The sequence below is a fragment of the Canis lupus genome, chromosome 19, assembly GCF_011100685.1.
Source record: "Canis lupus familiaris isolate Mischka breed German Shepherd chromosome 19, alternate assembly UU_Cfam_GSD_1.0, whole genome shotgun sequence".
In the NCBI taxonomy this organism is placed as follows: domain Eukaryota; kingdom Metazoa; phylum Chordata; class Mammalia; order Carnivora; family Canidae; genus Canis; species Canis lupus.
Window position 1 is genome coordinate 24,470,761 of NC_049240.1, and position 22,062 is coordinate 24,492,822.

The 22,062-nt window shown below is 40.4% G+C and overlaps 1 protein-coding gene, 1 long non-coding RNA gene and 1 pseudogene across 5 annotated transcripts in view; 2 read left to right on the top strand and 1 right to left on the bottom strand.

The window, feature by feature from the left end:
- Positions 1-8,717, top strand: part of IWS1 (interacts with SUPT6H, CTD assembly factor 1) — a 41,026-nt gene extending 32,309 nt beyond the window's left edge. For all 4 annotated transcript variants that reach the window (XM_038564844.1, XM_038564843.1, XM_038564841.1 and 1 more), the window contains exons 11-14: positions 34-145; positions 694-750; positions 3,577-3,688; positions 8,341-8,717. In XM_038564844.1, the coding sequence (XP_038420772.1) occupies positions 34-145; positions 694-750; positions 3,577-3,688; positions 8,341-8,472 (413 nt within the window). In that variant the 3' untranslated portion in view covers positions 8,473-8,717. The remainder of the gene's footprint in view (positions 1-33; positions 146-693; positions 751-3,576; positions 3,689-8,340) is intronic.
- Positions 8,718-12,237: 3,520 nt separating this feature from the next.
- On the bottom strand, positions 12,238-15,960 carry LOC100683078 (annotated as a pseudogene).
- Positions 15,961-16,199: 239 nt separating this feature from the next.
- LOC111091053 lies at positions 16,200-21,267 on the top strand. Its single transcript, XR_005373778.1, has 3 exons — positions 16,200-16,317; positions 18,173-18,272; positions 21,186-21,267. It is a non-coding gene; the product is annotated as an uncharacterized LOC111091053 (long non-coding RNA).
- Positions 21,268-22,062: the final 795 nt, after the last annotated feature.

Here is a 22,062-nt window from a genome sequence, read left to right on the forward strand (position 1 = left end):
CTAGTCTAACCAAATGATTTTTCCTTGTTACAGATGAATGGTCACGGCCTATATTTGGTCTTACCTCAAACTACAAAGGTATGACAAGAGAGGAAAGAGAGCAAAGAGATCTAGAACAAATGCCTCAACGACGGAGAATGAATAGGTATGAAGAGTAAATACTGTTCACATAACTCATTTGTTTTGTAAATAAGGTCATTAAGAATCCTACAGGGTGATAGGATTTTTATTTTTTCTTTCAACTTGATATGTCTGTGTAGTTCATACCCTTTTAGTTTAAATGTGGTACTATAATAAGGCCCACACTCCCTCCTTGTTTGGTTCTATCTGGTGGAATGTGGCCCGTGCCACAGTTTCAGAGGTTGCTTAATGTTGTTTCAACCAGTTGCAGGCCCATTTTCACTTTCTTAGGAGGAAAAAAAAAAATGGCTACTGGTTCAGTTTGTATCAGCAAACTGAATACAGTTGCATCCAGGATGACAGGATTATAAATTACAAAAGTGGCAGTTACTGCTCACCCATGATGAAATCTGGTGTGCAAGTAATCATTAAAAGAAGTACTTTTACAATATTTGGAGTAATTTTTCCAGATCCAGTATAAAGGACCTAATTATGGTCTGAGTTTGATGTTTTGCTTTGCTGGTTTTTTTCTTAGTTATAAGGTTCTAATATTCCTGGCATCTTTTTTCACAGCACTGGTGGTCAGACACCCCGAAGAGACCTGGAAAAGGTGCTGACAGGGGAAGAGAAGTAAGACTTAAAAATTTATTTTTTCTTAAGCTTGATATAGACACTCTTCTGCTTGCTGTTTTAAGAAAAGTTGCAAATGAAACAATGTTCACGGGGCACCTGGGTGACTCAGTGGTTGAACATCTGGCTTCGGCTCAGTTCATGATCCTTGGGTCCTGGGATCGAGTCACGCATCAGGCTCTTCATAGGGAGCCTGCTTCTCTGCCTGTCTCTCTGCCCCTCTCTCTATTCTCTCTCATGAATAAATAAATAAAATTTAAAAAAAAAAGAAAGTTCACATTAGTGGGGGATGATTTTCAGTTTAAGATTTATTGAATATCCACAAATACAGTGGTATAAGGATATAAGATTGAGAAATAGTTCATTCTGTGAAGATTTTTTACTGCTTGATATGTGCTAGACTCTATTAAGCCCCGGGAATACAAAATTGAATTAAAAAATAGTCCATGCTCATAAAATGTCTGTAGAGAGTTTATAAATGAAGGTGAGAGCTTAAGTAAAGACGTGGGTTATCATGCAAGGCCCACTTTAGGAATGGCAAGTAGACTGAAGCAGTTGAGCAGTAGTATGGTATGTGAGGAGGTAGGAGATGAGTTCAGGAGTGGAGATGTGGGCCGAATTTTGAAGGGCTTTAGATCAAGACAAGGAATTGTCACTCCTCTTTGATTCCACGTAGACTAGAAGTTGTCAGATTTGATTTGGAGCACTGGTGCTGGTGTCATCGTGGTGTAGGGTGGGTTAGAGTACAGAGGAGCTGAAAGCAGTGAAACTTGAGGTGGTGATGGGGCAGCAGAAGGCTAGAAGACTTAGTGGAGCAAATTACCAAGAGTTGGTGACTCTGTGGGCGAGGAGTTTGGCTAACGTTGACCAACCAGAATTTTGCCCCAAGTTACTGAGACTTAATGGTGTTACCATTTGCTCAAGTGGAGAGGAAGAGTAGATTTTGAGAACGTAGGTGCGTTCTGTTTGGACCATAGTAAATGAGATATTTCTGTGAATATCGTGGGTCTAAAACTTGGACACTGGGCCTAGAGACATAATAGATTTGACAGTTATTTCCACAGAAAAGATACGGAATCCACAAAGTATAGAGAGTAGGAAATAATCCGCACTACTCTGAGAAGGGGTGTGGCCAGTGCAGGTGAGTGTGTGCTGTCCTGCACATAGGAGACCCTAGAGAGAATGAGGCCAGGCTGGAGAGGGGCTGTGGCAAAGAGCCTGGGCTGTGGCCAAGGCTGCAGAGGGCTTTGTGCAGTGAGTGTGGGCAGACTGCAAAGGGAGAGAAGGAGAGGGGTTAGAAGGTACCAATGTTGTGGGTTTATGGATAGGTTTGATGATGGGGCAGGTGGCAGCTTCAGGGGAGAATAAGGTAGGAGAATTTTCTTTCGCAAGCCACTTAATTTATTCATGTATTTGAAGCTTATGGAAGCTTCATGTTAAGAATAGATTAAACTCAGGGCACCTGGGTGGCTCAGTTATTTCAGGGTCTGACTCTTGATTTTGGCTCAGATCATGATCTCGGGGTTGTGAGATTGGGTTCCACTCTAGGTGTGGAGCCTGCTTAAGATTCCCTCTCTCCTTCTCCCCTTCTTCCCACGCTCTCTTTTTAAAAAAGGAAAAGAAAACAATTCCACTCCATACAAAGGAATAGAAATGATGTAGAACCTTTTTATCCTTCTCTTCCACCCCAACCTCCCCGGACACAGACACACATATACCCACTCTCCATTTACCACTAGGGTGAATAGTTACCTAAAGGTTGAGTGATTTGAATGCCCAGACATTTACAGATAGACTTTACTTTTGAAGGTTGCTAGTCTTAATTTGGTCTCAGATCACATCATCAAATGCTGGCAAGGATGTTGAGAAACTAGCTCGCTCATACATTGCTATCTGTAAAATGATACAGCTATACTGTGGAAAACAGTTTGGCAGTTGCATATAAAGTTAAACCTGCAACCACCATATGACCCTTCACTTGCACTCCTGGGTTTTTTTCCCAGAGAAATGAACACTTATGTTTGTGCAAAAACCTGTATGTGAGCATATAGCTTTATTCATGATAGTCCAGAACTGGGACAACAACCCAGGTGTCCTTCAGCAGGTGAATGGTTAAACAAACTGTGGTACATATATACAATAGAAGACAACTCAGCAATTAAATGAACAAAATATTGATAGATGTAACTAACAACTTGGATGGATCCTTAAGGGCATTATGTTTAGTGGACAAAGCCAGTACCTAAAGATTACATAGTGTATTTCATTTATAGAACATTCTTTAAATACTAAAATAACAAAATAGATTTGTGGTCATCAGGGATTAGGAGCTGGGCAGATGGGGTAGGAGGGTGGCTATGTTTTGATAAAAGGACAGTAGGATGGACCCTTGTGGGGAGTACACAAACCTGCACGTGTGATAAAATTGCATAGAACTAAGAAACACAGGCACACAAATGCATGTAAGTAAAACTGGGGAAATGTAAATAAAAATTGATGGACTTTTATCAACATCAATATCCTAGTTCTTGTAGGATAATTTTGCTTGTTGCATGCTTTCCAGTCTTGGAAAGGAAAGGGGCTTGATTATGTCTGAAGCTGAGGAGAGACTAAAAGGAATCCTGAATATGCACAGGAAGTTGGCTTTGGGAGGGAAGGTGAAGAACTTTTAGAGTAATGTGAGTGATAGCGAGATCAGCTAAGATAGCAGGGGGCCAGATTGTGTGACCTGGGAGACAGAGGAAGTTTGAAACACCTGTGCAGCTGAATCAGCTGCACACAACTATGGTTGACTACATAATAGCATGTTCTTCTTTCCATTCTCAGGGCTCTCAGACCTGGAGATCCTGGATTCTGTGCCCGTGCAAGGGTCCCCATGCCCTCAAACAAGGACTACGTTGTCAGACCTAAATGGAACGTGGAAATGGAGTCATCCAGGGTAAGCAAGCAGGGAGATAGCAAGGTAGATCTCAAGTGCAAATTACTATTTTGTCTTTTACTTCGTGTATAATACCTCTTAACAGCTCCTGAGGTTTATCTGATTTAAAGAGAGCTGTTTTCTGGTCTCTTTAGCTAGCCTGATCATTCCTTGCTTATGAGCTTCACTTCAGACTTAAGTAACCTTATCAAGCCAGGAAGTTTCTTCTTACCCCATTATTTCAACTGAATCATAAAGCCTAAAGTGTTCTTATGCAGTCATTTTTTAGAACTGTGAGAAACAGACCTCCCTACTTCTGCAATCTACCCTTCCCTTTCTCTTCAACTGTTTTAAGTAATTCTGTTGTGAAATATTTAGGGTAGACACTTCCTCTGTCATCATTGTAAATACTACTCCGTGATCTTCATTGCTCTTCAGTAATCTTTTTTTATTCTCCATTCAAACTACTCTTTCTAGCCTGGTATTCTTAAAAAGGGCCTAAGCCGATTGGAAAAGCATAAGAGGCGATTTGCAGAACAGAAACGACTCAGCAAAGTGCATCGTGCTGTCAAGTTCAGCATTGAAGGCAACAGGATGCCCCTGTAGTCCTGGCCCTACCAGAGTGTATCCGGGAGGTATCCCCAAGGAAGCATGCTCTGTGCATGAGCTTGAATTGTCAGCAGCTAGAGTGAAAACAAGTGTGCGTGTGCTTTCTTAACCAGAAAAGGCCCAGCCCACTTTTAGTTACTAAAATAATGGCCTTTAACAAACACTTTGTGACTTTCGAGTCCTGTTGAATATTTAGAAATTGATATGGAAGTTCCTTCCTTTATTAGTACCCCAGAAACTCATAGATAATTAATTCCCTGAGAAGCATCTTGATTTTCATGTTACCCATTTTTTATTAAAAAAGCTTTTTTAGGGTCAAGAATCATAGTGGTCTCCATAACAGGCATGTAAAGTGATGAGTAGCTTCTTGGTGGAAGGGAGGTGACTTATTTCCACCATTGTCAGTGGCCCAGCATTGTGCATTTGCAAAGACCCATCACATAAAGCCTTACACTGAATATTTGATAAATGTAATTAGTACATACTTAATACATGGTCAGAAATGAAAGCATTGGGGCCATTCCTTAAAGCCAGACTCACTCCCTGCTGTGCTCTGAGATGATAGCGGTACCTCTGTGTAGCAGTGTGCTCTTGAGAGTCTATGCTGCCTTCCTTTTGTGACTTTTCCATGACCCTGCTTGGGCAGCTTTTTTCATGGACTACACTCACCTTTGTGCCAGTTCATTTTTACTGTTAACGCTGCAATCAAAACAAAGCACATTTTCTTACTTATTGAGAATAAATGAAAGGTAGAGCACTACTACTTCAGTGCCAAGAACTTTTTTGTACTTCCTTACCTTTTTCTTGTTACTTCCTTACCTTTTTTTTGTACTTCCTTACCTTTTTTTGTACTTTTATCTATATCCACATCCCTTGATACTCCTTCTCTTCCTCAACTGCCCCTCTTTCTTTTTAATTTTACTTTTTTCACTGTCTTTTCCCTATTACTATCCCTCTCTTACTAGTATTTTTTCTTCCCCAGCACACTTCCGTTTGAGAATTGAGAACAAAATAAGGCAAAGAAATTGTAATAAAATCTCAGCGGCCAGTCTTTGGAAGCCTAGCTGTGTGTCTTGAAGGACACTTGCCCGTTTGCCACTGTTGCTGGTTCTGATCCCATTCATCCAGTAGGTGACAGGCAGGTGGGAAGAAGTGGCCCAGCCTCCTGGTAAAGCAGAGAGGTGACTAACAGGAGGAGAGGGAAATTCAAACTGAATTCCTTTGCTTCATCCCAGTACTCCCAAGATCATAACGTGCCAATCTAGGCCCAAGTCTGGCTAATTAGAGCTCGGTCAAAAAAAAATAAGGCATGTTTTAGGGTCTGTAGTTTCATGTTACATTTTAGGGTATTGTCCTTAAACCCCCTGACACAATTTCCCTGTTTGGGAAAAGTCCTTACAGATTTACTTAGGGCTTTCACATTGCGGACACTAATAAGTATTACTGTAAAATGTATTTTCCAGAGAGAAAATTGGAGTGAGTAAATGGCTTTCAAATGAAACTTTTTTTGTTTTAAATGTCATTTATTTTTGAAATTATATAAGTAAACATAAAACACTGTAGAATAACCCCATTTCCAAAGCCCTGCTCTTCTTGAAGTTCCCACTGTTAACAGTTTGATGTGTTAAATGTATTTCCAGTAATGCTTAAAACCTGGTTTATTTCTGGTTATAATTATAGAAAAATTTGAGATTATAAAGGCCATTCAAAAGCAGTTTCATAGAATTTTTGCCCTTTTTTCCTATGGATACTTTTCACAAAATTATACTGTATATAACTTTGATCCCTTCCCCTCGTTAAATCACCTTATCATTTATAACAGCTGCACAATAGTCTATCATGTGAATATATAATTTGTTTATTCCTCTATGGTTTCTGATTTTCACTCCTCTAAGTAATACAGTAACCTACACTACATTGTATGTTTATATGTTAATTTATTCCATGGAGTGGTTTTAGGATAACAGTAAAATGGCAAAAGCATTGTATGTTTTTATATAAACTTTAAATGCAGAAAGCACAAATAAAATTAATGTCACTTGTAATTCCATCACACCTTAGTATTAACATTTTGGGTTATTTCCTTTTTATCCTTTTTATATTGTATATAAACATTACTGGTTTTGTGGTTTGGTGTTTTTGTTTTCAACTTTTATGCAAAATTGTTGTTTTATACTTTGTTGGATTTGTGTTTTACTTAACGTGGTAAAAATTCATTTAAGTAAACCTTCTGTGACTTAATACTGTGTCACAATACAGTTGTACCATAATTTTTTTTTAAGCAAACCCATCTTGCTAATCTTTTCAGCTGCTTTTGTTTTTTTTTTTACTGATAAAACAGTGCAGCATACACTTTTAATGTCCTAAAGAGATAGTACAGAGTTGAATCAGTAGAGAGGTCATTGAATTTGGCATGTTGGGTACTAGATCCTGTGTATTCTCAGGCTTGGGGAAACTAGGTGTCTGCCAAACTACAAGTCTTAAAAAAGTTATATAACTGGGAGTGGATCAGTGTGACTTGGGTGTGTCCCTTTTGCAGAGGCTAGAGGGCTCAGGTTCTTAGAGAATCCTGGGAGACCTTCCTGCTGGCATATAGACTGCTGGCAGTTGGGTAATTGGTGGAGATCTGAGCAGGTAAGGCTTCTGATGTGGACTACTATAAGTACTAAGCATCAGGACATATTGTCTGAAGGGAGGTCACATGTTTAGAACTGCCCAGGAAATCAAGGGATTTAATAGATGATATTCATCTGAGAACCAATATTTATGCTAACTCAAAGTACTAGGGCCAAGTGTTAATTTGACATAAATAATTGGACTTGGGATTATTTTAGAAAGTCTAGGGTGGATGATCAATGTGACTCTTGTTCAAGACTGACTTAAGGTTCCTTGCTGCTGTCTGAGGTGCACGCTGGGTCTGGAGGTGGGATGAGACTTGGGAGACTCCTCAACTCAAAGGAACATCACCATACTGGTAACTGACCCCAGTCTCTCCTGGGCCCTGCCTTCCTTTAGCAGCCTTGGAATTGAGTTTCACAGATGATTCAGTAATAAACATTTGGGGAGAAGTAGAAAAATTCTTCTCTTATTAAACCACTCAACATTCTTAGAGATCACAGTTGTCAGTAACATTATTGTCAACAAGAAGAATTCCCCCTGGTCTTTGACAGACTTAAGCATATCCAAAGGTATCAATTTCTTGGAGACTACATCTTTTCCAGACACACAGAAATTATAAAAGAAGTAATGTAACAACTAAACTTTTAAACATAGAAGCCAAGCAGGAAGATACGGAAGAAGTAGTAAGTCACTTGGATCAAAAGACTTCATTTACTTTTCTTTTTGTGTCACATATATTTATTTAACATTAATGTAATTGGTTTCAAAGTAGTAGTAATACTAGTTAATAGCTGATATTTATTTTGAGCACTGACTGTGTGCTGATATTTGACACTATTATCTCATTTACTTCTCTCAGCTGTCCTGAAAGGAATACGGACCAGGGGCCTGATTTGCCCAGGGTTCTAGAACTTGCTGAGGCAAACTGAGGATAACTCCAAGTCTGAAACTAGAGCTCCAGAATTAATGGGTTCACTTTATTTATCCTCTCACTTCATTCATTAGGCTTATCTTTTCCTCAGATGACTTTCCTTGCCTTAGAAGATCATTATTCTTCATGCCAATGCTGTTGGGAGGTGAATATCAAGTGTTCAGCTCCATGTTTGACCTTTGAAAGGAAAAAGCACATAGTCAAAATGTAATTTAATGGAATTGAGATCATAGTTTAAATTTTCCTCCTTTCATCTAGAAACTTTCTAAAGACTGAGGCCAAATTTTAAAATAAGACACAGACAGCTGTTATGCTTCATTGAGAAAGTTTAATATGTGTACATTGCTAAGGCTGGTGTGTATACTTGATCTGTTTTTCTGAGGTCACCAAAGCATATTGTGATTATTCCAGAGATAGCAGCTCTTCTGACTATGAACTTTAAGATAAAAAAAGATGAAAGACAAAACTAGATTTGTTTCAATAATTTGCTCTTTAATTTTTACCCCACTCTTAGTTTCAGGGGACCTCCAAGAAGGGTATCAGTCGACTGGATAAACAGATGAGAAAGTTCACAGATATCAGGAAAAAAAGCAGATCTGCACACGCAGTGAAAATCAGCATCGAGGGCAATAAAATGCCATTGTGACCTTGCATGGGACGTGTCCCCATCTCTAAGAAATGCGCAATGGACTCTTTGGAGAAAGAAGATGATATTTAAAAAAATTTTTTTAGTGTATCTGTAAATGGTTCTGCTTGTATCAAATGTTGTCATAGAACTCACATTTCTCTCACTTGTATTTAAAAACTGTTTGTTGTGTACTTTGTACAGAAGAATACTTACTAGTCATACTTCTATAAACTTTACACAATAAAGTTCCATTCTGTTTTGGGGGGCTGTCTCTTCATTGTCTTAGAGGATGTATTCTTAGTAGGGATAAAAATTGGTTCTTGGTGGGGGGAAAATATCTCAGATATTACAATGGCTCTGACCCTCTGTCTTCTGTGTCCAGCCTTCCCGAATGTGGTATAATAAGGAATTTCTCTGGTCTCTGTCTTGGGTTCCTGACAAGGAGCTTCTAAAACCTTTGGTATTTCCAGGGTGATATGAATGTCTTTGTGATGCTAATGAGGTGACTCTTGGTAGGCCTCTAGAAGCTTTAGGATGGGGCCTGTCACCAATAAGATCTACCACATAATTCAAGGGTTGGGATTTGAGGCAGGCCTACAGGGGAGTGTATTGAATTCAGTCATGTGCCCAGTGATGTATGTAATTGGTCATGCCTGAATTTAAAAACCCCAATTAAAAACTCTGGACACTTAAGCTCAGTGGGGCTTCCTGATTGATGAGCACAGTGACAACCTGAGGTGGTGATGTGCCTTCATTTCACAAAGAAGGTGTGGAAGTGGATTCTTCCCAGAACTCGCCCTGTGTCTCTTCATTTGGGTGGTCCTCCTACTTTGAGTCCTTTATAAGAAAACTAACCATAAACATAGTGCTTTCCTGAATTCTGTCATTTTAGCAAATCTTTGAACCTAAAGGAGTATGGGAACCCCAAGATTTATAACCAGTCAAAAATGAGCATGGACTCACTTGCAGCTGGCATCCAAAATTGGGTAGTCTTGTGAAGGACTGAGCCCTTAAACCTGAGTGTGATGCTAACCTGGAGTTCCAGGTGGTTAGTGTCAGAAGTGAATTGGGATATTCTAGTTGAAGTTGAAATACTGAGAAAGTCTTAACTATTTCTCTTGTCAGGGAAATTTTAATTACTTGATTTTAACGTTTTCTCATGGGAAGGGTTCTGTAATGAAAAAGTTGTGAAATACTGCCTTGGAAGAAATGTGGATGTAACTGAAAATCACTACCAATTACTGATAGCAGTTGGGCAGTTGGGTTAGAAATAATTATAGTTTATTACTCTATTTTTGTGATACCTTAAACTTATCTTAATGGTCTCCGCAGATTTAACTATGAAAAAAAATCTCTGGTTAGTCAAAATGACTAAATCCAAGAACTAGTTCTACATTTCAATTATAAAAGTTCTACTCATACAAATTGGAATAGGCTTTCTGACAGCCTTAATTTTATTTTATTTTTTAAGATTTTATTTATTCGTAAGAGACAGGCAGAGGGAGAAGCAGGCTCCCCTGCAGGGAGCCTGATGCGGGACTCGATCCCAGGACCCCAGGATCACAACCTGAGCCAGATGCTCAACCACTGAGCCACCCAGGTGTCTCTAACAACCTTGATTTTCAAAAAACCATGAAAGTTGTACTTGCCATAAAAGCCTTTGAACAGCCAAAATGGCATGAGGTATATGCACTTAATCGAAAGAATCCAGAACTCTGCATTTACTTTTTAAAGAGATTTTATTTATTTATTTGAGAGAGAATGAGAGCACAAGCAGAGGGAGAGGGAGAAGCAGACTCCTGCTGAGGGAGCCTGTTGCTGGGCTCAATCCTGGGACTGGGATCCTGAGCTGAGCTGAGGGCAGATGCTTAACTGAGCCACTAGGTGCCCCTGCGTTTACTTTCAACAAACAGCACAGATGGGACAGTGAACTGGAAAAGGCAGGTGCATAATATATTATCAGATGACTGCTAACTGCTGGGTGGAGATGGAACCAATTATTTTCTACAGTCCTCTTGCTTTATATACAACGCCTCAAAAAAAACATGTGAGGGCAGTAAAAGCACAGCCACCTACTGAAGCAGATGTTGATGACCCTGGTCATCGCTAAAAATTCTAAAGAGAGATTTGAGAATCGTTCTTTAAAAAGAGACTTAAAGTTACCAGTATAGCAGTTTGCCAGTTGTTGGGGTAAACTCCCAAGTATCTGATGATTTCATCTATGTGGTATAAAAAAAACATGGTATCAGTGAAGTGATAAACATATCTGAGGAATTTAAAATGCTGCAGGAGTTTCTCGGAAAGATCGTTTCTGTATAAATGATCCTTGGTCCATGGGTCAGAACTCTCAAACCTGGCCTAACAGAACGGCTTTTTTTGTTCTTTTTTTAAGTTTTGAAATTTTCCAAGTCAATTTTGTTGCAAGAATGGTAAAATAAACTCCCATATACTCTTCACCTATATTTAACCAATTGTTCACATTTGTAGTATTTATACACGTAACTTGATGATAGCTCTCCTCTTGGTCCCCAAATATGTAAGCATATTTCTCTCTACAAGGACCCTTAGTTTGTTCCATTGTTGGTGGTGGTAACTGACCACTTGGATGGAATGATACAGAATCATTTTTTTAGTTAAATTATTGACTAATTTTATTTTACATTATGTGTAAATATGTAAAATACACATAAAATATGACCCCTTAAAGGACAGTTTTTAAGTGTACAGTTAGTGGCATTAAGTCCATTCACAGTTGTTTGCCATTATCACTGCCTTTTATCTCCAGAAATCTTTTCATCTTATAAAATGAAAGTACCCATTAAATAGTAACTCCACATTCTTTTCCACCTGCCCCAGCGCTGGCAGTCACCATTCTACTTTGTCTCTGGTTTGGTCTATTATGTCTCATAAAAATGGAATCATACATTGTTTACCCTTTGTGACTGGTGTGTTCACTTAGCATAATGTCCTCAAGGTTTGTTCATGTTGAAGCGTGAGTCAGAATTTCCTTCCATTTTAAGTCTGAATAATACTGTATTATATATATATATATATATATATATATATATATATATATATATATACACATACATATACACCATGGTTTGTTTATCCATTCATCATCTGTTGGTGGCTATTTGGGTGGCTTTTACCTTTTGGCTGTTGTGGAAATTGCTGCCATGAATAAGGGAGTGCAAATATTTCTTTGAGACCCTGCTTTCAGTTCTTTCGAGTGTATATCTAGAGGTAGAATTGTTGGATGATAGGATAAGTCTAATATTAAGGAACTGACATGCTGTTTTCCAAAACGCCTACTCCATTTTACGTTCCTACCAGTAGTGCAAAGAGTTCTAATTTGTCCACAGCCACATCAACTCTTTTGTTTCTTGGATTTTGTTTTTGTTTTTTGATAGTAGCCATCCTAATGAGTGTAAGATGGTATGTCATTGTGGTTTTGACTTAGTTTTCTTATGATTAGTGATACTGAACATCTTTTCATATGCTAATTAGTGCTTTTGTTACCTTCTTGGAGAAAATGCCTATTCAAATATTTTGCCCAAGTAATTTGTTGTTGGAGTTCTGTATAAATTCTGGGTAATAACTTATCAGATAAATAATTTGCAAATACTTTTCCCATTTTTATGAATTGCCGTTTCACTCTTTATTCCCATCAAATGGTCTGGGCACCCTTGTCAAGTATCATTTGGCCATGTATACAGGGTTTGTTTCTGGGCTCACTTAACTGTCAGTCTATATGACTGTCTTTGTGCAAGCATGACACTGTTAGGAACAAGAACCAAGTTTTTTACTTGTACATTTTTCGAATTTGAAGTATTCCTCAATGACGTCCTTAGCCTGAGATTCTTTGCCATAGTTCTTAACTGCCACACAGCTGCAACCAACTACTTTATGGAGTTTCCCTCTCTGTTCAGAGGCCTACCCATTCCCCTAACTTTTTGTCATCAACCTTAATTAGGTTGATTTTGGTGGTTAGCACAAAGGGCCTCCACCAACTTGACACCCATAAGCTCATCACAGTTGGATGCCAGCACACAAAGTTGGCCTTGGTGCTTGTCTTAAGGCTTTGGCAGCTTTGCGAATTTCACATGTTAGGCCACTGTAGATGAGGGCAGTTTTCAACACCCCTTGTAAAGCAGTATTAAGGTCCATTACACTTCCAGCAGCAATGCCTTCCTCAGCCACAGTGGTGGGCTAGGGTGGAGCCCAATCTTGAGTATATCTGAAACCCCGCCTCTGAACAACTCATTGGCATGAGGAAAAGAGCAAGAGCTCAACATTGTTTTGACTACTATAGCTTTGTAAATTTTGAAATCCAGAAGTGTGAGTCTTCCAACTTTCTTCTTTTTTAAGATTGGTTTAGCTATTTGGGTTCTTTGAGGTTTCATATGAATTCTGAGGTGGATTATTCTGTTTCTTCAGTAACCATTGGGATGTTGATAGCGACTGCATTGGTTCTACGGATCACTGGGTATTATTGACATTTTAACAATATTAAGTCTTCCAGTCTATGAACACAGGATGTCTTTCTTAATATTCTCTTTCATTTCTTTGCACAACATTTCAGTGTATGTTCTATGGACATTTTCTTTGTAGTTGTGTAATTACTTATAACATCCTAAGTTATAAATATTTTTCAGTAATTTCAATCACACCATTTCTTTGTAGTCTACTTGCCTTTATGTTATTGATGTCACAAATTTTAAACCCAGTAAAAGAAGCTATGATAGTGGGTTTTATGTTTGTCCATGTATTTACCTGTACTGGAAAGATTTACATTTTTGTATGGCTTCAAGTTACTAGTGTCCTTTTAGCCTGAAAGACCACCTTTACTTTTAGCATTTCTTATAGAACTTGTTTAGTGATAGTAAATTTCCATAGCATTTGTTTATCTGAGAATGTCTTAATTTCTCCCTAATTTTTGAAGGATAGTTTTGCCAAATAGAGAATTCTTGGTTGACAGAGATTTTATTCTTGCATCACTTTAATTATATCATCCAACTGCTTCCTGGCCTTTTAAGATTGTACCGTGGGAGCCAGAGAGTGACTGACCCCTTTACTAGTAAAATACATTTTTTTGGAGGGTATCAGGTTAACCATTGTTTCCAAATCGCCTTCTCCCCACCCACAGGCACACTACTCTTCCTCTCAGGCAGAGATTGTCAGGCCAAGCTCCATACAGTATCTGTTCTAATCTTACCCTCTTGTGGTAGCAGAAGTCTTCCAGCCTCAGATGCACTGGTAGAGTGAAGTGTGGAGTAAAGTGTGGAGTAGGTTACTTGTATATAAAAGGATTGCAGAGATGTAGAGAAGTCCTGAGAGGTGGAATTGTCTAGTGTAGACATAGGCTAGAAATGTTATAAAAATGCATGTGTTTCTGTAGTGAGTTGTCTCAAGTTGGCTGATTTGGGTACCATTGAGCTACACATGCATTTTATATGTTCATTGTTTTTTTTAAAGAAAGTGGTATGTCACAGCATTATCTGTATGTCTCCTCTTAAGCAAGCCAAGTACATTAAAATGTAAAGATCTGGGGATCCCTGGGTGGCTCAGCGGTTTATCGCCTGCCTTCGGCCCAGGGTGTGATCCTGGGGTCCCGGGATCGAGTCCCACATCAGGCTCCCTGCATGGAGCCTGCTTCTCCCTCTGCCTGTGTCTCTGCCTCTTTCTCTGTCTCTCATGAATAAATAATAAAAAATCATAATAAAATATTTAAAATGTAAAGATCTGACCAAAACTTCAGGGTGATAGTTTGTAAAAGGATTTGCTTAGAAGATTTTTAAAAAACATTCTTGCTGTTGGGGCATCTGAGTGGTGCAGTTAAGTGTCCAACTCTTGGTTTTGGCTGAGGTCATGAGATCGAGCCCCCAGTTGGGCTCTGCTCAGCACAGAGTGTGCTTGAGATGCTCTTATCTCCTCTCCCTCTGTCCCTCCCCCTGTGCTCTCTTTCTCTCAAATAAATCTTCAAATAAAAACATTATTGCTGCTTTAGAGCAGGATTTGAAAGAGCAACTAGTGAAAACACTGCTCACTAGGAGATGAGGGTTTGAGTCTGTGCTCCCAGGACTAGCTCGGTTCTTACAAAGGGTGGGCCCTGGTTCTGTAGGTTCTTTCCATGGTGGAACTGCAGTTATGGGCCCTAAGACAGCTAACTAGTTATTCCTGGGGTTTATTTGACTAGAGAGCAATAGGCTTTAAATAAAATACTTTGTAAATGTCTTATGAAGATGACATGTTAAAAAGTCCGTGGACTGAAAGTAAAGAGACGGAGCTTGGTCTCCCAAAATGTGAGGATCTCTGTGGTGATGGAAATCAGAGCTCATGGGTTAAGAGTCAGGAGAGAAAAAGAGAGAGGTTATGCTTTCCTGTCCTTTGAGTTTGGAGAAGGGGTGATTTCTTTATAATTCTCTTCTTTCTTTTTTTTTTTTTTTAATTTTTATTTATTTATGATAGTCACAGAGAGAGAGAGAGAGAGAGGCAGAGACACAGGCAGAGGGAGAAGCAGGCTCCATGCACCGGGAGCCCGATGTGGGATTCGATCCCGGGTCTCCAGGATCGCGCCCTGGGCCAAAGGCAGGCGCCAAACCGCTGCGCCACCCAGGGATCCCAATTCTCTTCTTTCTTGTATATGTTTTGAGAAAAGAAGTTACTTTTTTGGCTAGAGATAGTACAGAAATAGTTTGCCAGGCCAGTTCTGTGTGAGCCTGGCAGAGGTTGGTAAGCACTGGTCTTGTGAGGAACTTACATGGTAGTTGACCAGTGTAGTTGTGGACAACCCTTTCAAGCTGACCTCTTCTGAAACATATCAGGAGGAAGTAGGACCAAATTAAAGAGGTTGTGAGTTCCCAGGGGTCAAGGACCGTATCCATCTGATTGTCACCGTTCAGTTTGGTGAACTGATCTAACATATGGCACTTCACATTTTGACATTGATTGTACTTAATTCTATGAATGATGATATTGTCCCTATTTTACTGATGAAGACAAGAAATCAAGTGTACAAAGATCAAGGTTCCACTAACCTGGTAAGTGGCAGAGCCAGACTTCGAGGTCAGGTCTCCTGATTCCAGATCCCTGGCCACCTCTTTAGCTGGATCTTTTCCACATGAAGTATGTGATAGATTTTATTGTTCAGACTTTCAGTTCTTGGCTTTTATTTTCTGGCTATTTCTAAGTGTTGCTTTACTATTTTTACTGAGGAAGTCAGAAAACCTTGAGGTGGAAAAAGACATTCAGGGGTTTCCTAAGAAGTAGTGTTCACTATGAAATTTTTAAAAAAGAGAAAATCTGGTAGACTTTCAGCATAATCATGTTATCCTTAGAGTAGAATTCAGAATGAAATTGACCTCATATCAACCAGTTTTATTTTTTAAAAAATTTTAAAGCAAAACCTTATAAGTCAACCCCATAACCTAGAAGGTATTATAAGGACCGTACCATCCTGTGCATGTCTCTGCTGAAAGGGAGAGGAACTACAGCTGGCCTCATGTTTCGTGGTGTTCAGTAATCACCTATTTAGGTTTCACAATAAGCCACTGTTATCTTTCTGTAAGTGAGAAAAATGTGTTCAAAGTAAAATGACCACCCAAAGTCACTATAAGTAGCAAACTACCAATGGATCTGGAGTTCATTATTCCTGCTTCCAAAGCTTTCAGTTATTCTGCAGTGTTTTCTAGGTGAAATACTAGGATTTAAATCATTGCTTAGAATTTTTGTAGTTGTTTTGGATCTTGTTTAAACTTTGTACCATCTTCAGTGAATACCTGTGTCCATTCTTTTCCAGATTTTGCTGTTACCATTCAAGATACCATTCCATGAATAATACATGGAAGACCTCAGGACACGGTTAGTGCTAATATTCTGATGAAGGGCCTCTGAGGGTCATGGCTGGGGAATGACTGAGCTTCAGCCATACTGCTAAATAGTTTGGGGATAACCTTCTATAGATGCTCCATGCACTCATTTCTGTTAGGGCTGAGGATCCTGGGAAAAGTCTTCAATTCTGTCCACTGTTGGTTTTGATCATTGATAGGATTCATGGGCTGATGTGGCCCAGGCAGAGGCCCACCTGCAGAGACCATGGGAATCCCAAGGGAAAATTCATTGTAAGAGAAGGACCAGACTAACAGGGCAAGCCCTTCTTCTCAAGAAGATAGAATTTTGGAAGCACACTGAAGGTCATGGTATGTCCTGAGCCCACTAACATGGAAGTAGATTTGCTCTCTTGGGACCCAAGAAATGGGCTGTATGTGTGAACTGAAAACTGTGTTGATAGATGATGTAACACTGGAGTTCAAAATGTTTTGCTGTGGAATAACCCTGGTTATCCGTATGCAGAAGGAACACTCTCACCTTATAGCCCTGTAGAGTCCTGGCAGCTCCTCTGGTCAACCAACTTAGGGCATGGTGACAGGAATGAATCTCCCTCTTCAGGTCTATCTGTGGAATTGTCAGGCCCGGAGCTGCAAAAGCTTGAACAGAGTGGCCATCACAACCCATATAGGATCATGTGCACCCTTAGGATTCCTAGAATATTTGAGGAGGAAGGGTTTTCCTTGAGGTAGGACTCCCTACATTTGCATAGGTGAGCATTCAAAGCCATTGAGATTCAGCTATTACTATGAAATGACTTCATTTGTACTTATGGCTGATAAGGCTACAAAAGTTTTCCTTTCTGCTGCATTTTAAAATGGGTAAATGAACAGGATTTTTGAGACACCCAGGAAAGCAATCAGTTAGTATAGCTTGTATCATCATTAAGGACTGGTTGATCCCCACGTGGCCCATTGTCTGTACTCCGCAATTCCCATAGCCACTCTGGTGTCATGTCATGCTACTCTTCCCTTCACTTGCTCCACTCCAGCGCCCACTGGCCAGCTTCCCTTTCTTCCTGTACACCCAGCTATTCCCAGTCTGGATCACATTTTCCTGCCCTGTCTTCTCAAATATCCACCAACCTTGTTCTCTCACTCCTTTGGTCTCTGTTCAAATGTCACCTTATCTGTGACACCTTGCCTGGCTTTCTTATATGAGGAAGCAACACCTGTCCCTCACTTAATTTTTCCCTGAAGTGCTTTGCACCATCTAACTTACTATATAATTACTTGTTTGTTATTGAGTACATCCTCCCTGTTAGAGTGGGAGCTCCATGAGGGCAGGAACTCCATCTGTTTTATTTATTGATGTATCCCCAGCAAGCAGAACAATGCCTGTCACATCATACACACTCTGTAAACTTGCTTCATTAATGGCCCTTACTACGTCCTTTCTTCATTAATCAATTCATTGAACACTGAGCCCTGTAGGTGCTGGATATGCTGAATAGCAGAGAACCAAAGAGGAGCTTCTTCCCTTTAATTAGGTCACAATGTGAGGAAGAACACAGAAAAGCAAATTTAACTTATTTCTTAATAAGAAATGCATTATGGTGGGCTTACTAGGAGTACAGCTGGAGGAGATCAAGAAAAACCATGCAGGAGGCAGTGTTGAGGGCAAGGATGATTATGATGGTGAACATTTATTGAGTGCTTACTCTCCACTAAGCAAATTAAATATGGTATCATTTAAGGCTGTTAACAGTTTTATGACATAAATGTTGGTATTACCTTTATCTTAAGGATGCAGAAACAAGCTCAGAAAGGACCAAGGTCATAGCTAGTACTTGGAGCTGAGGTTCAAATTTGGCTTTTTCTGGTTCTAGGTTTCAAGCTTTAACTCTGTGCTGGGCAGACAAGCAGGGAAGACATTGAGCAGAAGAAACAATATATCCCAAGGATTGAAACCCTACCATGTGTATTCAGGTAACTGCAGAGATTCCAGGAAGAGGAATGTACAACACTTAGAAGGTGGCCTTAGTGGCCACAGGTTTTCATACCTGTGCCTGATTCCTTTCTGTTTCCTTCTTCCGGAGTAGCTTGCTTTTGCTACTGTATTTGTCTTCTGAATATGCTTTGATCTGAAGGAAAAATTTCATGATTGAAGCAGGGGGGTTGACTATGTAGTTGTAATAGCTCTGATGGGAGACAGTTTTTGAGTAGGATAGTAATTTTGAGAATGAAGAGACAACAAATAGGAAGATCTTCAGAGAAAGAATTGCTAGAACTTGTTCCACATTTCACTGTCAGTCAGAGAAGGAGGATGGGGTACTATTAGTGAGGACAGAGCATATAGGGGAAAGCCCGATGGGACTGGTGAAGATGAAGAGTAAGGGTGATGATCTGAAGTACCTGTGGCTCACTGAGCCAGGGAGATGACCCTTGCTGGTCTGGATATATAAGGCTGGAGCTCCAAGTGGAGTCACAGAGCTGACAGACATCAGCTACTAGGTATTTCTTTAAATTGCTGCCAAGAGGGTGCCCGGGTGGCTCAGCGGCTTAGCACCTGCCTTCAGCCCAGGGTGTGATCCTGGAGTCCTGGGATCGAGTCCCACATCAGGCTCTCTGCATGGAGCCTGCTTCTCCCTCTGCCTGTGTCTCTGCCTTTCTCTGTGTCTCTCATGAATAAATTTTAAAAATCTTAAGAAAAAAAGATCTGTCTTAAAAAAAATAATAATAAATTGCTGCCAAGAAAGATAAGCAATAGACTTGGTGTGGAACCTTTGGGAATGCCGGATGTGAATGCTAGGAATCTTCTCAATACTGACATATTTGGAGGGATATTTGTTGTTTTCAGATCATTAGTTGTGACATCATCAGACACATATGTCTAAACCATTCAGGAAGGTTTTTGAAATTTTCTTGTCTTAAAGTATCTGAGAACATAAGGTCTCCTGGTACCATTTTTTTCTGTAGAAATCTAAGCAAAATGGCATCCCCCTTCAGCCAACCCAGCTGTTTTTTCCCAGTGATGTCCACAACCCATCTGGAGTCATAGCCACAGTGATCACCCTTATCCATGAAATGTGATCAGAAACTTGATATAGACCCATTTCAGGCCAGCCTTCTCCCCAGCTCACAGTACTAAGTGTCCAGGTGAAACCCAGCCAGGCCCCAAGACTGTTACCCCTATAGGAGCCCTTAATTTCAGAATGGTAGCTAGCACAAAGCACACTGGTAGTGAGGATCTTGGTTGCAGACCTTCTCCAAGTGCCCATGTGCACAAAGGCTAAATCTATACACAGGAGGACCCAGGGAATAGGGCCAAGGTAAGATGGAGAGCCCCAGCCACTCATTATCTTTGTTCTCCTTTCCTTGATCAACAGTGTCCTGGGTTCTCGTTGAGAAGGCAGGGGGGAGAATGAATTTGCCTCAGACCACATCCCAGCTCAGGTAGCATAGGGCTATGGTGTTATTAAAGTTGGGGAGGGAGTGGGACTCTTCATGGTGGTCTTCTTTTCATCTGTTCACTCACGGACATATTGAGATCACTTACGTAGCAGGATGGGAACAAGAATGGAAGTGGCAAGAGAGGGTGCTTTGGGGTCATATGACCCCAAGTCCTCTTCCCCTTCTGTCATCCATGGGCTATGTGGTCTAGGGCAAAAGTCTCTTCAACTCGCTAAGCCCTGGTTTCCTTCTCCTTGAAGGCATTGATGCCCACTGCACAGAGAAGTCATGGGGATGGAAGTGCTCAGAAGGATGCCCAGCACACAATAGGTAGCTCATTAGGTGAGGCTACCTCATTGTGAATATTTTTCAGTTTTCTATGTGCTTTTAATCTCACTGCTTAATTTAGCATTGCACTTGGTGGTGTGTGGCTTTATATTTCCTTTACCTCAGCTAGCAATAGTATAAGGATTGCATGCCCAGGCTCCAGAATTTGCTTAGACCTAGCCTTGAATCCTGGCTCCTCCAGCACTTGACTTTGCATAAGTAACTTTACTGATTGATTCCTGTGGGGATATGATGGCACCCTATCTCCCTTATAGAGCAGTTGTTAGAAGGAAGTAAGGTCATGCATGGGAACTGCTTGGTATATGGTAAAAATGAAGTGTTGGTATTCATCTTGTGAATATAATCACCCTGAGAAGGCATATGCTTATTCCAAAATTGAGTACTTGCCATTGTTCAAAATATTTAACAAATCTTGACATTATCTTCAGAGTTCTTTGAATGCCTGTAATGGTAAGAAAATTCAAAAAGAGCAGTTTTGGGGGAAGTTTGATAAGATATTCAAAGGCAAATCTGCTGGTTGACATGACTGGTGGATTAAAATAATTATCCTTCCAGTCAAACACATTGTGTTTCTTGTAACCCATGCACGCATCCAGGAGAGGCCTTCCAGCAGTGTGGGCAGCAGCTCATGCAGCCTCCAGAGGCACAACTTGGATCCTTACCCACTTGGTCCTGTGTGGTTCTCACATTATTATTATTTTTTGATTGGAAAGTGAAAAATGCCCATGGTTAAAAAAGAAACATTTCAAAGGATAAGAGTAAAAAATCTCCCTACCACATAGAGGCAATCTACAGTTTTCACTGTCTTCTGTGCGTGTATGTAGTTATATGTGCTCCCTTTCAAAACAGCAAATGGGGGCCCAGCAGGTACAGTGCTCTGCACCTTTTTCTTCGCACTCACAAAGCTCCCCTGAGGGCATGACTTTCAAGGACTGCCCTCTACAGAGAGGCACCAGCTATAGAAGAAATAATGCCCAAGGAAGGCCTTTGGGACTCCCCAGATACTTAAACAACAATGTGGCGTGTAACTGTCCCTACTCCTTACTCTGAAATTCCCATTTGTACGCTCTCATTTCAGTCATTTTCCGTTTACTTCTATAGCCAGCACTAAGGGTTGGACTTCTTTTGGAGGAAGAGAGAGAGGGGAAGGAAAGGAAGAGGAGAAGGAGAAGAGAAATAGAGGTAAGTGGGGAGAGGAGGAGGGAGGGGTCAGGTCTTTCACTCATGGCTGTCTAGTGGCTATGGCTTGAACTGTGTCCCCTCAAAATTCATATGTTGAAGTTGACCAGAATGTGACTTTATTTGGATAAAGGGTCATTGCTGATGTAATTAGTTAAGTTAGGTCATACTAAAATAGGGCAGATCTCTACTCTAGAATGACTGGTGCACTTACAAGAAGGGGACACACAGGGAGAACATTGGGAAGATGAAGACAAAGATCAGGGTGACGTTTCTATAGGCCAAGGACACCAAAGCTTGCCAGCAAAGTGCCAGAAACTAGGAGAGAAGCATGAATAGAACCAACCCTGCTGACAGCTTGGTCTTAGATATCCAGCCTCCGGAACCATGAGACAATCAATGTCTATTGTTTAAGTTTCACTCCAACCCCAATTTGTGGTGCTTTGTTAGGGCAGCCCTCGCTGACTAATGCTCTAGTAAAAGACAAACTGCTAGCATGAACCTCCCAGGTCAGCAGAGGAGGCTCAACATTTAGCAGGAATGTTTGGATTCTGGCACCAATGTGTTCCTCACCTCCAGTGTTGGTTGGTCCCCATCTAGTGAGGTTTTTTTTTTTTTTTTAAGATTTTATTTATTTATTCATGACAGACACACACAGAGAGAGGCAGAGACACAGGCAGAGGGAAAAGCAGACTTCATGAAGGAAGCCTGATGTGGGACTCAATCCGGTGGGACTCCAAGATCACACCCCAAGCCAAAGGCAGACACTCGACTGCTGAGCCACCCAGGTGTCCCTCTA